Genomic DNA, 17,195 nt, shown 5'->3' on the forward strand with positions numbered 1-17,195 from the left:
CTTCTTTGCTTGATTAGAGGCTAATCTCTCTCTAATGTATTGTTTCACAAATAAAATAAGCCCCCTTATCCCGGACCAACCCCTCTCCTTGAAAAAATTTGAACAGCTTAGGTTATCCAAGCGAGGCTAATACCCACCCACCCCAAAGACCACACACCGAGTGCCAGGCCTACCTACCCACCCCCTCTCAAATCATCCACCCACCCCACATCAGCATCAAAGTACAGAATACACCATACATCAAAATACAGTACCAGTCAAAAGTTTGGACACACCTACTCATTCAAGGGTTTCTTTATTTGTACTATTTTCTACATTGTAGAATAACAGTGAAAGACGTCAAAACTATGAAATAACACATACGGAATCATGTAGTAACCCAAAAAGTGTTACAAATCAAAACATATCTTATATTTGAAATTCTTCAAAGTAGCCACCATTTGCCTTGATGACAGCTTTACACACTCTTGGCATTCTCTCAGCCAGCTTCACCTGCTTTTCCAACAGTCTTGAAGGAGTTCCCACATATGCTGAGCACTTGTTGTCTGCTTTTCCTTCACTCTGCAGTCCAACTCATCCCAAACCATCTCAATTGGGTTGAGGTTGGGGGATTGTGGAGGCCAGGTCATCTGATGCAGCACTCCATCACTCTCCTTCTTGGTCAAATAGCCCTTACACAGTCTGGAGGTGTTTTGGGTTAATGTCCGGTTGAAAAACAAATGATAGTCCCACTAAGCGCAAACCAGATGGGATGGCGTATCGCTGCAGAATGTTGTGGTAGACATGCTGGTTAAGTATGCCTTGAATTCTAAATAAATCACAGACAGTGTCACCAGCAAAGCACCCCCACACCATCACACCTCCTCCTCAATGCTTCACGGTGGGAACCACACATGCAGAGATCCTACGTTCACCTACTCTGCGTCTCACAAAGACGCAGCAGATGGAACAAAAAATATCAAATTTGGACTCATCAGACCAAAGGACAGATTTCCACCGGTCTAATGTCGATTGCTTGTGTTTCTTGGCCCAAGCAAGTCTCTTCTTCTTATTGGTGTCCTTTAGTAGTGGTTTCTTGCAGCAATTCGACCATGAAGGCCTGATTCACGCAGTCTCCTGTGAACATTTGATATTGAGATGTGACTGTTACTTGAACTCTGTGAAGCATTTATTTGGACTGCAATTTCTGAGGCTGGTAACTAATGAACTTGTCCTCTACAGCAGAGGTAACTCTGAGTCTTCCTTTCCTGTGACGGTCCTCGTGAGAGACAGTTTCATCATAGCACTTGATGGTTTTTGCAACTGCACTTGAAGAAACTTTAAAAGTTATTGAAGTTTTCCAGATTGACTGACCTTCATGTCTTAATGTAAAGTTGGACTGTCGTTTCTTTTTTCTCATTTGAGCTGTTCTTGCCATAATATGGACTTGGTCTTATACCAAATAGGGCTATCTTCTGTATACTACCCCTACCTTGTCATAACACAACTGATTGGCTCAAAAGCATTAAGAAGGAAAGAAAAGCATTCCAGGTGAAGCTGGTTGAGAGAATGCCAAGAGTGTCATTTTTTACATTTAACCTTTATTTAGGCAAGTCAGTTAAGAACAAATTCTTATTTACAATGACAGCCTACTGCAGTTAACAGTGGGTTAACTGCCTTGTTCAGGGGCAGAACGGCAGATTTTTACCTTGTCAGCTCGGGGATTTGATCTAGCAACCTTTCGGTTACTGGCCCAACGCTCTAACCACTAGGCTATCTGCCGTTATCAAGGCAAAGGGTGGCCACTTTGAAGAAGAAAAAATATAAAATATATTTAGATTTGTTGAACACTTTTTGGGTTACTACATGATTCCATATGTGTTATTTCATATTTGTTTATGTCTTCACTATTATCCTACAATGTAAAAAATAGTACAAATAAAGAAAAACCCTGGAATGAGTAGGTGTGTCCAAACTTTTGACTGGTACCCTATATTTTCCCGGGGTAGTTGAAACGGTAAGATCACATGAGTAAGATCAACTGTGTAATTCATTAGTTGCCATTTGATTTAGTTATGGGCCACCAATGTTCGTAATTGGGTGTGGGATCTATAAAAAGATAAAAGCAAGCGTTCCCTTCCCTCCCCGCTTTCAGCCCCTAAGTGGATTAATCCAAACAAGAAACATGTATAACCGGAGCAGTCTCAGATCAGACTGTTAAGAAAATAGTTAACGTTTCTAAAGTCTGCTAATTTGATCAATCGATGACTGATCCTGAGTTTTACCTCACTTTTACCAAACACGGCCATTCCACTATTCCTTGAAGGTAAATTGAAAACCTCTGTATTATCCCTGTAGCGTATGTGTTATTAAAAGAACACGATCCTGTCAAATGAATGGGGTTTGACCCTCATTTAATTTCACATACAAAACATACTCAAACCCTGACAGCGGAAGTCCATGCCGTTACCACTGAGTGAGCGTCATTCATTTCACCTCCTGGCTGTCCAAATATATGTCACCTGGGATGGAGCTAGGTCATGCCCGATGCTAAGTAATGACTATTTTCCAAAGTGTTTTCCTAAGCTCCTGTACAGAGCTGTCACTACAATTAAGATGAATATGAGAATACAGGATATAGCCGGTGGAGTCCAGTGCTTTGATTGGTCCACTGGCAGATGAGGATGACAGGATGAGGATATGAGCTCAGCGGAGAGTGATAAACTATAAACTCGAAGAGCTTGGGTTGCACATCCGACCCCTTTAATTTTCTCACTGAGCCTCAGTGTACCAGTTTCGGGAAGTGCCAAGCGTGTGATCACCAGTGCAAGGCAAGCAAAGCCTCTTGATGAATGAGAAACGGAGCGATTTAGAAGTCAACTGCCCTGCGCCGGCCCCAATATGGCAGACTAGACTTCCAATGGCGTCGAATGGGCTCAGACAAAAGGTCGTACGGAAGTCCAAAGACTTTCTTTGCACACAAAGTTAGTGACCGGTGACTTATCCTCAAAAGAAACCGTGGATCCGTTAGACCCTTTAGACACATCTGGGCTGAGACAAAGTCAAGACTCTGATTAATTGGCAGCACTAGCAGATAGAAAGAGATAGTTCTCTGCTGGCAGGATGGGCTTTGGTGAATCACCAATTGCCTATGACTGATGTTCAGATTCTGGTCCATTTACATTCACTTAAAAATGAGTGGCGTATGCAAAGGAGACTTAATGAGCTGTGTGTGTGTGTGTGTGTGTGTGTGTGTGTGTGTGTGTGTGTGTGTGTGTGTGTGTGTGTGTGTGTGTGTGTGTGTGTGTGTGTGTGTTGTGTGTGTGGTGTGAATGACTTAATACTTAATGAACTGTAAGAGGGAGAAATACCTCGAGGGCTCTGGCTGTGTAACGTCACCCTTGAACGTGGCATTTAGCTGCTTGTCCCTGGTGACCAGGTCGTCAACAAGGTTCTGTCTCCGATCGGCTTCTGACTGCATTCTGGAGGGGCGGTTGTGTTAAGGTCGAGATTATGGTAAAAAAAAATACAGAATTTAGACCCCACAACATGATTAACAAGGAAATGGACTATTATTTTACTAACATTCATTTATAAAGTAACAGACAATGCAAATCACAGATTTTCATTGCAGAGAGTGAAGGATTGATGCAATTTCTTACAAAACACTGCCCTCTACAGGACCTTCACATACAACTACACTGCAGTGCCATGAATGTGAAACCAAACCGTTTTGGGGCACTGTGCTGCGTGTCATCAGTCACATGACCAGGAGGACCAGTGATCATGTGGTGAAAGGAAGGATACATGCGCCGGGAGGACGAGACTCGGAGCAAACTCTCTCTGAGCTGGTTGATGTTCTGTTTCAGCTTCTGTAGCGACGCTCGCAGTGTCATGTTCATCTGGACAGACAAATAAACACTTCTACAATCAATTCCTAAACATAAAATACAGTAGCTACAGTGCCTTCAGAAAGTATTCACACTCCTTTACTTTTTCGACATTTTGTTGTGTTACAGCCTGAATTTAAAATGGATTAAATTGAGATTTTGAGTCACTGATCTACACACAATACCCCATAATGTCAAAGTGGAATTTTGTTTGCAGAAAATGTTAGCAATTAATACAAAATGAAAAGCTGAAATGTCTTGAGTCAACAAGTATTCAACCCCTTTGTTATAGCAAGCCTAAATATGTTCAGGAGTAAAAATGTGCTTAACAAATCGCAGAATAAGTTGCATGTACTCTTTCAGTGTTCAATAAAAGTGGTTAACATGATTTCTTAATAACTACGCCATCTCTGTACCCCACACATACAATTATCTGTAAGGTCCCTCAATCGAGTAGTGAATTTGAAGCACAGATTCAACCACATAGACCAGGGATGTTTTTCAATGCCTCGCAAAGAAGGTCACCAATTGGTAGATGTGTACAATTTTAAAAAGCAGATGCTGAATATCCCTTTGAGTGTGTTGAAGTGGTTAATTAGGCTTTCGATGGTGTATCAATATACAAGTCACTACAAAGATACTGGTGTCCTTCCTAACTCAGTTGCCGGAGAGGAAGGAAACCATTCAGGGATTTCACCATGAGGCCAATAATGATTTTAAAACAGTTACAGTTTAATATGGTTGTGATATGAGAAAACTGAGGATGCATCAACATTGTAGTTACTCCACAATACTGACATAAATTACAGAGTGAAAAAAAGGAAGGCTGCAAAGAATAAAAATATTCCAAAACAGGCATCCTGTTTGCAACAAGGCACTTACTGCAAAAAAATGTGGCAAAGAAATGAACTTTTTGTCCTGAATAGAAAGCATTATGTTTGGGGAAAATCGAACACAACACATCACTGAGTACCACTCTTCATATTTTCTAGAATGGTGGTGGCTGCATCATGTTACGGGTATGCTTGTCATCGGCAGGGACTAAAGGATAAAAATAAACGGAATACAGCTATAATCACAGTCAAAATCCTAGAGAAAAACCTGAGTCAGTCTGCTTTCCACCAGACACTGGGAGATTAATTCACCTTTCAGCAGGACAATAACCTAAAACACAAGGCCAAATATACATGAGCTGCTTACCAAGACAACATTGAATGTTCCTGGTTGTCCTAGTTACAGTTTTGAGATAAATCGTCTTGAAAAACTATGGCAAGACTTAAAAATGTCTGTCTAGCAATAATCAACTTGACAGAGCTTGAAGAATTTTTAAAAGAATAATGGGCAAATATTGTAAAATCCAGGTGTGCAAAGCTCTTAGAGACTTTTCCAAAAACACTGCAAAAGGTGCTTCTACAAAGTATTGAATCAGGGGTTTGAAAACATACGTAAATTATATATTTCTGTATTTCATTCAAAAAAAAGTGCCAACATTTCTAAAAACATGTTTTCACTGTCATTATGAGGTATTGTGTGTACAGTACAGTAGATGGTTGAGGGGAAAAAATCTATTCAATATATTTTGAATTCAGGCTGCAACACAACAACATGTGGAATAAGTCAAGGGGTATGAATACTTTCTGAAGGCACTGCTATATACTTTTGAGGAAACAAATGTGTAGTTTAGCAGGTTGTCATCATAGTATCAACACTTACCTTTGCAGGATTCCCTCTTGTCCTCTGTTGTCTGTTTCTTTCATGAATGTTCTCTGCAATTTCTTGGACAAGGCGGCAAGTGGCTTCATAATTCTGTAACCTACAAAAACCAGGTCGGTATACAATTATCGTGAGTAGTGCTATAGTTGTATATGTAGTTAAAATACTTAGTGTATGAACCACTATAATAAAGCCAGTTCAAAAGAAGATGCTGCAAATCTTCAAGGTATAATAATAACAACAAACAAAACAATTGTAGACAAATTCATTTGGGCTGATTGAATGTGGCCAGCTTTGTCTCGAGTTTAGACTAACTGTCATTCAGCACTGGAGCTGTGTCATTTGAGTTCTTGGTGGTACTCAATCTAAATCACAAGATCTTTCTGCTTGAGCTCACGCTTGAGATGTCATCATGTGACGACAATTTGTTCCTCATCATAGCTACTAGTAACGTTAGATACATTAGCTAGCTAGCTAGCTACTTAAGTCATAACCCTGCATACAGTATATTGTTATCAGCGAAAGTGCATTGTAATCAACTTCGTGTGAACTATCAATGGGAATAATAATATAACATACAGACTGACTTATCGAGTCAAGTCGTAGCTAGCTATTTATTTTTAACAGTAGCTGGTTAAAGGGACACGAGTTACTGTTACTGTAGCTAACGTTAACTATCTAGCTAATAACACAAATATATAGGTTTGAAGACGTATTTCTATATTTTATCCAAATGCCATCTTAAATATACTCATAATGTCCACCTTAAAAGCAGCTTACCAGGGATCTTGAGACATGTTAACCACTTATAATTAATGAATTTGTCGATATTTACTCCATCAATTGTCTGATAAGCAGGGAGCACTTCCTGTTTGGGTGTGACGTCAGGATGGTGTCCTGTGAGTAACAAACTTTCAGCCGTGATTCGTTTACTGTAACCTCGATGTTTCTTTGACGAGAAGCTGATCAAATGAATCCAACTCAAATAAATTGTAATGTTCCTCTCTGACAGAGCTGCTGGTGTCCCCAAGTTCCACACCAGACTCACTGTAGCATGCAAACCAAATGTTAATTCACATTTTACAAATCTTCCATCCAGTCTCTGTCACTGTGTTGATGTGTATCTACCCTCTCAGGCTCATTCATCCATTATTAAAATAAAAAAATAAAAAAGACAATATCCAAATAATTTATAATAAATATTATGACTTCACTTGTTTCTATTTATTTATAGAGCTGTGGCTGTGTGGCCTTGGTGACAGCCAGCAATGTAATTATTTTTGTTTTGGTGGAATAAAGGTCAATAAAGGTCGACATAACCACTGCTCATGTTTTGTTGTAATGTTGACATCTGGAAAATGTCAACATTATCTAACGTTGCCCCCTGTTTGTCTAGTGATATGGAAGTCCCTATTGTAACATTATGTTAGGATTATGACCACTACTAGTATAAACATACTGTAGGCTACAGCTCCTTCAATCATCAAGATAGGCACTGAGTTTGTTTTTCCTCAACAACATGTAAGCCCCCATTTAAATTGATCTATTTACATAGGTTTCTTTGTTTCAAAGCAAAACAATGTGTGTTTTGATCAAAACAATATCTGTTGTGTGAAATGATGGCCTTTGCTAATTCTAGGAATAGAGGCGCTCATTTGGCACGCCCATGTTTTCCTATAAAACAGTTTCATAGAGCTATGTTCCTCCAGGAAAAGGGAAGGGAAAGGAAAATGCATTCAACTGAGATGGGTCTTCCGCATTTAACCCAACCCCTCTGAAAAGACTTAGAAAGTAAAATAATCTTTAATGTTTTTTGCTAAATGCTGCCATAAACATGTAAACTAACAAGAAAAGATAAACCCAGGCAAACCCAGATACCAGATACAATACCAGATAAACCCAGGAAGATAAACTGGTTAAAAGTAGGACACATGCTTTGTGAGAACACTCAAGTCTGTATCGTCATGATTTTCACACATATTTTGATACGTCTAAGTGTGTATGAAAATAATAGCATAGCCATTCACTGCCCATTTATGGCAATGGAGACTGTCCTTTACACAGTAGCCTATTATCAAATGAAACAATAATCTGCCACTTCAGTGATGTTTTGATTTTATTGCTCTAGTTCATTCGTTGCTGTCCGCTGGTGTTGGCAGTCGAAGAAAGGAGGCATTCCTTGTCGCCACAGTAATGGAACTTAAGTCAGAGGAATTTTCCACTCAGAATACACAAAAACACTGTAAACAAACCCATATCACTTTCTGTGCTGGTCACCTGACCAACTGACAACTGTGTATGAAACCTACATCCACAAGGCACTCAGATGAAAAACATGACAAGGGAAGTATACCGCCACTGGAGACTGTCTTGTCATTGATATAGAGGAGAACTTGACATTTGCAGAGGAGAATACTGTACCAGACAGCATGATCCATGTTTCAAGAACGCCCAAGTTCTCCACTTGTGGGACTATAAGTTTAGACCCGTCTCCTATGGAAACAACCGCTGACCAGGACCAGGACCAGGACTTGAGCTCAGCAGCCAGACACAGAAGACCCAGGTCCCATTCCTACTACAGCCCAGAGGACGCCAAAAAGTATGGCGTAGAGACGGCGACAGATGAGAACTTTGTCAGGCCACGCTCCAGGTCTTTCTATAGTTACGAGACGTCTGAGCTCCACAGAGAAGGGAACTTTACCAGGTCCAACGCCATGAGGCCGAGATCCAACTCCCTGGAGAAGAGTGGGGACAGGAAGACGGAGAATAGTGCGGATGGGAATCAGGGGATCATGGCTCGGCTCAACAAGAAATCCAAGTCCAACACCAACAAACACTTGCCATGCAGAGATCTCAATGGTATGCAAATTACAGTATGTTTAAAAGTGTCCGATTTATGTTTATTTGACAATTTATGTTTCTTTTTCTATTTTGCCATATTCCTAGTGTTATATGAAGAACAGAGGGGAGAAATGCAGAATATGCACAAACACAGTGTACTTAATCCAAAACAAGAATGTTGCTGTGGATGGACACAGATCTATAACAATTCACTTATTAAATAATACATTTATTAATTATGATGTTAGTTGCTAGTTTTCTTCCTTCCTCTCTCCAACAGGCAGAAGAGGCAGTCTGAAGGGTGTCCCCATGATGACCATCTCTGAATCAGAGAACTGGGAGATCAGCTCCTGTTCTGGTATGAAGTATGGCCAGTTTGTGGACTGGGAGAAGATCGACCCTGAATCTTCAGAGCGCTACCAGAGGATTCTGAAGTCGGACCACCAGGAGCTGAAGACCATGGGTCGATCAGGGTTCTGGGCCATGCCCCATACACTAAGGGCCAAGGCCTATTATCATATAATTCATGGTATCAACTGCAGGTCCATCCAACCGGATCGAGATCGTTACCAGGATGTGGCCAAGAAGCTCTTCGGGGAGCAGAAGATGAGCACACACCCGTTCCCTGAGTACATGGATGATGGCGTGATCCCCAGGTACTGACTATGAAGCTATCAGAGAAAAACGGTTCAGATGATCAAATCATGATCAAATCATTTTTGTCATTAAACTTTGATAGGAAAATTGCAAGTTTATCATGCTTTTTCCAATATTGCATGTACATCATGTTATGATCATAACATGATAACATAGCAAGTGTCTTTGTTCTTCTTCCCACCCCCAGGTACTGCCTCAACGAAGCTGGTCTCAATTCTGTCAAAAAGGTCCTCCTCTGCATCGGCAAGCATCTCCCGGACATCAACTTCTGCCCAATCCTCCCAGCCTTGGTGGCTCTCCTCCTGCATTTCAGCGAAGACGAAGCTGAGTGCTTCCACAGCATCTGCCGCCTCATCGCCTACAATGACCCCAACAAGCGTTACATCGACCAGACATTCCTCACCTACCGGGCCTCCTGCATGACCTTCGGCGACCTGGCCAACAAGTACTGCCGCGGCATCCGCAAGCTCATCGCCAGCTCCCACCAGAACCTCTTTGAGTTCTACTCCGATTGGATCATGTGGATCTTTGCCGACCTCCCCTTCACATACGCTATGAGGGTCCTGGATGTCTATCTTCTGGAGGGTTACAAGGTTCTCTACAGGGTGGCTCTGGCTCTTCTCAGCTTGTACAAGGTCTCGGTTTCGTCTCGTGTCGCCGACGTGGAGGACTTCAGGCGAGACATGAAGAGCTTTGTGGAGAACGTGGCGCGTCACTGTACGGCGGAGAAGCTGCTGGAGAGGGCCTTCAGCATCCAACTGGCCACGCGGAGGGAGCTCAACCTACTGTTCAACGCTAACAAGGACTCGCTCAGGCAGAAGGGCATCAGTATCCACCAGAAGCGGTGAGGCTGTTGGTCAAGGGAGTTCTTCGAGAACATGTTTCTACTCTTGTTGAACATCTAATTGGTCCACTCTCTGTTAACGGAAAACAAAAGATAGCAAGCCATCCCCAAGTCAGCCCTATTTCTCATCGGATGATTATGACAGATTACCTCCAGCTCAGTTTGTTATAGAGATCCTACAGTCGTTCTACTAAACTATTCCTAGATACTGTATCCTTTTGATCTATAAACAGTTTACAGCTCTTTACTTTCTGAGTTCCTTTATGTTCATCTGTAATCTGAAGATACGCTTCAAAATAAATATTTACATTCTCTAACTGTTTCTGTTCCTCCATAAAGGCAGTCATGCCAGGTAGTGGATTTTGACAGCTTCAGCTCCAGCGTTGTCACGGGGACAGAGATGAGGATTGTCTGGGCCTGGATCCCTGAACGCTTTGCCCTCTTCAATCCCAAAAGGCTGTTCAGCACAAATGAACATGGCCGAAGCCTGGCCTCGTAAGTGATTTTTATTCACTATTTTACCTTAGTAGTGGATCAAGTAGTGAAGACATGTACATTCAGCAGCCCAGAACTGTCTACAGTAAATTCAACAGCCCAGAGCTGTATAAACTCACCTTATGGTTCAGTTACATAATAGTGAAATGCTGTGTTGTTAGTATCAACAACATTATTGCCTTAAGGTGCATGACCAAGTGTCCTCCAGTTTGTTGTCTGGAACAGTTAACGTGGCATCGGTTAACAACAGTTATTCATGTCTTTAGAAGTGTTCTGTTGGTCTGTCAGGAGAAAATGTTGTCGATAATATTAATCAGCACTTGCAAATCCGTTTAGAAATGCTCTGAATACCTATGTCACAATTACTGGCTGTTGTCTCATCCTAGAGCTAGTCAAAACGTTGAGACGCCAATAGTTATTTTTCTACGCTATGAGGAATCTCTATGCATGTTGACTCTGATGTCCTTCAAAGAGTTTGATTGGGATTCTCTGACTTTCCCTTTGTCACTGCGCTCACACGTACCTGCCTCAGCAGACATGCTTTTGAATTGGTTCTAGCCATACACAGGGTGGTCATGACAGGATGTGATGACCCCAATTAAAAGTCTGACCCTGACCAGGACGTGACCCATCCGGTGAACCTTGAACTTTCACCCCATAAAGACATTCTAAGGGGCTGGGATTGTTGAATAACCGTTGTCTAAAAACATTACAAGTTGCATTGCCATTGTTCACTGTGAGTGCTTAAAGTAGTAATTACATTTTTTTTCTAATTTAAAGATTTTATTCCTGTGTTGAGGGGCATGAGCCAGCCATCTTGCTTCTGAAAACTGTGGATGAAGAGGTGAGTTTACAGTAGCAGACAACCTTTTTTTTGTCTATTTTTTGACACTCAACTAGATTCTATGCAGACTTCTTACCCCTGTGTCACTCCACAGGTCTGTGGTGCCTTCCTGTCGACAGATTTGATTCAGCGGAAAAAGTATGATTCAGAAGAACCTGCGTATTTTGGGACTGGGGAGAGCTTTGTTTTCACGGTGAGAGAAATGACAATCTACAGATCTGAAATAGCTGATTTTGCAAATGTTTTTCCTTTGATTCTGAACAATTGTGTTAGCGTAAAAAATGCTGGTTGAAATCTTTACGGATCATGCCGTAGAAGAACACAGGCTCCATTCCTTTCCCATGTCAATCAGTCAATTCAGGAACTTAATTGTTCATTGTTCTTAATTCGTTGTTCTTTCAGCTTCGTCCAGGCATGGAGCGTTACCAACGGGCTGTGGTTCACATTACGGCCAAGAGACAACCTTCTCCAGACCTTCGAGCTGCTAGGGTCTGTGTATACACTTCCTCTGGTAAAGAGGACTCCTCCTCTACCCCAGTCTCCACCACCTCTACGACCAACCACACCACCCTGACCTGTCCAGCCGGGACCCTCCAGGACCCCAGCTACATGACCGTTCCCATCACCACCTCCTCCCCCGGACCTCTCTCCCCCTCACCCAAGAGGGCCAAGGAACAAGGGGCCTTCATGTTCATCGCCGGAGACCACGAGAGGCTAGTCATTGGTAAGCTGCTCATATGTATGCTAAAGTGTTTGCTGTTCAGAGTCGTTGGTAGAGTGTCACAAAGAGTGATCAACAACCTTCTGAAACCTGAATAAGCCTGATGGCCTAAGGAACATTCTTGCCAGAGTTTTTGCAGCGACTTTGACGATGGTGGTAGGGGAAACAGCTTAGGGTTTCTCACATGGCATATTCTTTGTATCCGCCCTTTGTATTCTTTATGTTGATGTCAACATTACTGAGAAGTGCAGCAGCTTGAAGTGGGCTGCTGTTATTACTGTAAATCCAATGCTGACATCTTTTACAGTGAGCGTGATGTGTTTGTCTCGCCAGGTGGCGATGGGGGTCACGCTCTCTGCCTCCAGGCTGATCTGGAGGGGGGCTACACGGAGCGATGTGACACCTTCGAGAGCGCCCCTCTCTGCAAGAGACACTTCAAGATCCAGTCCCTGGAAGTGTGGGGAATTCAGAACTCCATCTCGTTCTCACACTACTTCTCTTACTGTCATTAAAAGAGGAGGCTGACATATGGTTCCACCTCTTATATGAACTGGTTTCTCCTAATTCTGTTGTTCATTTGATTAGACTGTATTTGTCTTAATGTTTATAATGAAATATTTTCTATTCACACAATTCAACTTAGTTATGTGTGTGGATGACAATGACCCATAGGCTAAACTAAATAAGTTTTTTACAGTGCATTCGGAAAGTATTCACACCCCTTGACTTTTTCCACATTTTGTTACGTTACAGCCTTACTCTAAAATTGATTAAATCGTTTTCCCCCCTCATCAATCAACACACAATAACCCATAATGACAAAGCAAAAACTGGTTTTAGACATTTTTGCAAATTTATTCAAAATAAAAAACTGAAATATCACATTTACATAATTATTCAGACCCTTTACTCGGTACTTTGTTGAAGCACCTTTGGCAGCGATTACTGCCTCGAGTCTTCTTGGGTATGACGCTACAAGCTTGGCACGCCTGTATTTGGGTAGTTTCCCCCATTCTTCTCTGCAGATCCTCTCAAACCCTGTCAGGTTGGATGGGGAGTGTCGATGCACAGCTCTTTTCAGGTCTCTCCGGAGGTGTTCGATCGGGTTTTCATCAAAGATCTCTCTGACTAGTCTCCCAGTCCCTGCCGCTTAAAAAAATCCCCACAGCATAATACTGCCACCACCATGCTTTACCGTAGGGATGGTGGCAGGTTTCCTCCAGAAAGGATGCTTGGCATTTAGGCCAAAGAGTTCAATCTTTCATCAGACCAGAGAATCTTGTTTCTCATAGTCTGAGAGTCCTTTAGGTGGCTTTTGGCAAACTCCAAGTGCGCTGTCATGTGTCTTCTACTGGCTTCAACTGGCCACTCTACCATAAAGGCCTGATTGGTGGAGTGCTGCAGAGATGGTTGTCCTTCTGAAAGGTTCTCCCATTTCCACAGAGGAACTCTGGAGCTCTGTCAGAGTGACCATCAGGTTCTTGGTCACCTCCCTGACCAAGGCCCTTCTCCCCTGATTGCTCAGTTTGGCCAGACGGCCAGCTCTATGAAGAGTGTTGGTGGTTCCAAACTTTAAGAATGATAGAGGCCACTGTGTTCTTGAGGACCTTCAATGCTGCAGAAATGTGGTACCCTTCCCCAGATCTGTACCTCGACACAATCCTGTTTCGGAGCTTTAAGGACAACTCCTTCGACCTCATGGCTTGATTTTTACTCTGACATGCACTGTCAACTGTGAGACCTTATAGACAGGTGTGTCCAAATCATGTCCAATCAATTGAATGTACCACAGGCTGACTCCAATCAAGTGGTAGAAACATCTCAAGGATGATCAATGGAAACAGGATGCACATGAGCTCAATTTTGAATCTCATAGCAAAGGGTCTGAATACTTGTGTAAATAAGGTTTCTGTTTTTTATTTTTAATACATTCGCAAAAAAAATCTACAAACCTGTTTTTGCTTTGTCATTATTTGGTATTGTGTGTAGATTGATGAGGGGAAAAATTATCTAATCAATTTTAGAATAAGGCTGTAACATAACAAAATGTGTAAAAAGTTTAGGGCTATTTGAATTGTGTGCTATATTTGTTTGTTGATTATTCATCTACTTATCGATGAGCATGTATATTTGTGCATATGTTAACAGGGTTGCAAAGGGAGGATATACAGAAAGTATTCACACCCCTTGACTTTTTCCACATGTTGTTGTGTCACAAAGTGTGATTCAAATTGATTTAATTAACATTTTCTGTAAAATATCTACACAAAATACTCTGTATGTCAAAGTGAAAAAAAGTTATTATTATTATTGGAAAATAAAACAGTAATATATCTTGATTAGATAAATATTCAACCCCATGAGTCAATACTTGTTACAATCACCTTTGGCAGCTATTACAGCTGTTAGTCTTTCTGAGTAAGTCTCTAAGAGCTTTGCACACATGGATTGTACAATATTTGACCATTATTCTTTAAAAAATGTGTCAAGCTCTGTCAAGTTGGTTGTTGATCATTGCTAAACAGCCATTTTCAAGTCTTGCCATGGATTTTCAAGACGATTTAAGTCAAAACTGTAACTAGGCCACTCAGAAACCTTCAATGTCATCTTGGTAAGCAACTCCAGTGTGTATTTGGCCTTGTGTTTTAGGTTATTGTCCTGCTGAAAGTGAATTTGTTTCCCAGTGTCTGGTGGAAAACAGACTGAACCAGGTTTTTCTCTAGGATTTTGCCTGTGCTTATATTATTATGTTTATTTTTATCCTAAAAAAACTCCCTAGTTCATGCCGATCACAAGCATACCCATAATATGATGCAGCACCACCATGTTTGAAAACATGAAGAGTGGTACTCAGTGATGTGTTGTGTTGGATTTGCCTCAAACATAATTTTCAGGACAAAAAGTGAATTTCTTTGCTACATTTTTTTGCAGTATGTCACATTATGACCTTTATTTCCTTTGTTTTGTCTTTATTTAGTATGGTCAGGGCGTGAGTTGGGGTGGGCAGTCTATGTTTGTATTTCTATGTTTTCCTATTTCTGTGTTTGGCCTGATATGGTTCTCAATCAGAGGCAGGTGTTTTGTGTTGTCTCTGATTGGGAACCATATTTAGGTAGCCTGTTTTGTGTTGGGTTTTGGTGGGTGGTTGGTTGTCTTCAGTCTTCGTGTTTCTGCACCAGACAGAACTGTTTCGTTTTTTTTCACATTTGTTGTTATTGTATTTTGAGTGTTCACTTTTATTAAACAAGATGAACAATTACCACGCTGCACATTGGTCCTCCGATCCTTCTAACTTCTCCTCAGATGACGAGGAAGACGACAGCCGTTACACAGTATTACTTTAGTGCCTTGTTGCAAACAGGATGTATGTTAAAAATAAAAATAAATTCTGTACAAGCTTCCTTTTTACTCTGTGGATTTATGTTTGTGTTGTTGATCCATCCTCAGTTATCTCCTATCACAGCCATTAAACTGTGTTTTAAAATCACCATTGACTGGGTGTATTGAAACACCATCCAAAGTGTTAAATTAATAACTGCACCATGCTCAAAAGGGATATTCAATGTCCGTTGATGCCCAATAGGTGCCCTTCTTTGCGAACGATCGGAAAACCTCCCTGGTCTTTGTGGTTAAATCTGTAGTCTAAATTCACTGCTCGACTGAGGGACCTTACAGATAATTGTGTGTGGGGTACAGAAATTGGGTATTGCACAGGGAGTGAGTCCATGCAACTTATTGTGACTTGTACATTTTTACTCCTGAACTTATTGTGGCTTGTCATAACAAACATGTTGAATAGTTATTAACTCAAGACACTTCAGATTTTCATTTTCTATTAATTTGGAAACATTTCTAAAACTGGCTCTGTGTCAGGATCGATGCTGGAGACGAGAAGCAGGTACAGGGAGTGAACATTTAATAACCACGGACAGGAACGAGACAGAATACGGACAGTGTCTGGACAGGGGAAACAGAAACCACAATAATGTTGACACAGGGATGAAACAGAGGAAACAGACAGATATAGGGAAGGCAATCAAAACGTGAAGGAGTCCAGGTGAGTCCAATGAGCGCTGATGCGCGGAATGATGGTGACAGGTGTGCGTAATTAAGGGCATCCTGGCGCGTCAGAGAGGGGAAGCGGGAGCAGGCGTGACACTGTCTTCAACCTAGTGTTACGATGAGCGAAGGGGGGAAACCCAAGAGCAGACTCAGAAGAGGAAGCCGGGATAAATACACAAAAAGGTTTATTGAGCACAAGAAATGGGGAGTGCAGAACCGGGGTAGCTCAGATGAGTTGTAAAAACCAGGAATGTAGAGTGAGGTTGGAGTTGGCTGAGTAGAACAGGGGAACAGGTCCGGAGGGGAATCCAAGGTAATGGTGGTGAGAGATATCCAGAGCAAGGTGGTTGGTGGTGAGATGTGGAACAGGAGACAGGAGCCAGAGAGGTAACTGCAAGGAGAGGACAAAAATGGTGTAAGGCCGGAAAACGAGCAAAGCAGCGCAACAGGATCTTGAGAATAGACAAAAGGCTAGAATGATAACTGATTGAGCAGAGATTACGATCTGGCAGAGATGAATATATGTAGAGGTCTTGATTGATGGGACGATTTGCAGCTGGTAGGGATCTGCTCTGACTCCAGCACACCTGTCTCCAACCACACAATCACACCAAGAGAGAGAGCGTGTATACAGGGGGAGAACAGAAGGTTAGGACAACACAGGATGAACACCAGAGGGCGTAGTGGGCGCAGATGTGACACCTAGCTCCCTGGCTCGCTCCCTGGCAGTGACCAATCCATATAATTAGGAATTAGAATGCTAGAATGGACATGAACCTTCTTATGATGGTAATATAGTGTCAGACATTTTGGTAAGGGAGTTGGTCAACCATGGTTTGCCAATGCTCTGATAAGAGTGTAAAACAATGAATTTATAAATTATCTGCACTGTATTTTTGTTAGCTAACCAGACAGTTTTTAGAGGAGTGATCCCATAAATGTTTCTAAATAACTGCCAATTGTCACGCCCTGACCGTAGAGAGCTTTTTATGTCTCTATTTTGGTTTGGTCAGGGTGTGATTTGGGTGGGCATTCTATGTTCATTTACTATGTTTTGTATTTCTTTGTGTTTGTCCGGGTGTGGTTCTCAATCAGAGGCAGCTGTCTTTCGTTGTCTCTGATTGAGAACCATACTTAGGTAGCTTTTTC

At 41.8% G+C, this 17,195-nt stretch overlaps 2 protein-coding genes across 4 annotated transcripts in view; one reads left to right on the plus strand and one right to left on the minus strand.

Moving 5' to 3' along the window:
* stx8 (syntaxin 8) overlaps positions 1–6,482 on the minus strand; it is an 84,005-nt gene extending 77,523 nt beyond the window's left edge. Inside the window, exons 1-4 of one of the 3 annotated variants that reach the window (XM_070449232.1) lie at positions 6,363–6,481; positions 5,583–5,682; positions 3,787–3,881; positions 3,339–3,461 (exon numbers count right to left, since the gene is read on the minus strand). In XM_070449232.1, coding sequence (XP_070305333.1) covers positions 3,339–3,461; positions 3,787–3,881; positions 5,583–5,682; positions 6,363–6,379 — 335 coding nt within the window. In that variant the 5' untranslated portion in view covers positions 6,380–6,481. Of the gene's footprint in view, positions 1–3,338; positions 3,462–3,786; positions 3,882–5,582; positions 5,683–6,362 lie in introns of all 3 variants that reach the window. The other 2 variants (XM_024010833.3, XM_070449273.1) reach the window with 2 other exon arrangements.
* Positions 6,483–7,903: 1,421 nt separating this feature from the next.
* Positions 7,904–15,251, plus strand: LOC111980037 (TBC1 domain family member 24-like). Its single transcript, XM_024010745.2, has 8 exons — positions 7,904–8,441; positions 8,704–9,079; positions 9,268–9,924; positions 10,264–10,419; positions 11,200–11,263; positions 11,358–11,456; positions 11,666–11,987; positions 12,318–15,251. The coding sequence occupies exons 1-8, from the start codon at positions 8,012–8,014 to the stop codon at positions 12,494–12,496; spliced, it is 2,283 nt and encodes a 760-aa protein (XP_023866513.1). The 5' UTR covers positions 7,904–8,011; the 3' UTR covers positions 12,497–15,251.
* Positions 15,252–17,195: the final 1,944 nt, after the last annotated feature.

This window comes from Salvelinus sp. IW2-2015, linkage group LG1 (assembly GCF_002910315.2).
Source record: "Salvelinus sp. IW2-2015 linkage group LG1, ASM291031v2, whole genome shotgun sequence".
Lineage (NCBI taxonomy): Eukaryota > Metazoa > Chordata > Actinopteri > Salmoniformes > Salmonidae > Salvelinus > Salvelinus sp. IW2-2015.

Coding starts and splice junctions, on each gene's coding strand:
- LOC111980037 (XM_024010745.2), top strand. CDS start 8,012: ATGATCCATGTTTCAAGAACGCCCAAGTTCTCCACTTGTGGGACTATA. Junction 11,457..11,665: donor GGGAGAGCTTTGTTTTCACG/GTGAGAGAAATG, acceptor TTGTTCTTTCAG/CTTCGTCCAGGCATGGAGCG. Junction 11,988..12,317: donor CCACGAGAGGCTAGTCATTG/GTAAGCTGCTCA, acceptor TTGTCTCGCCAG/GTGGCGATGGGGGTCACGCT.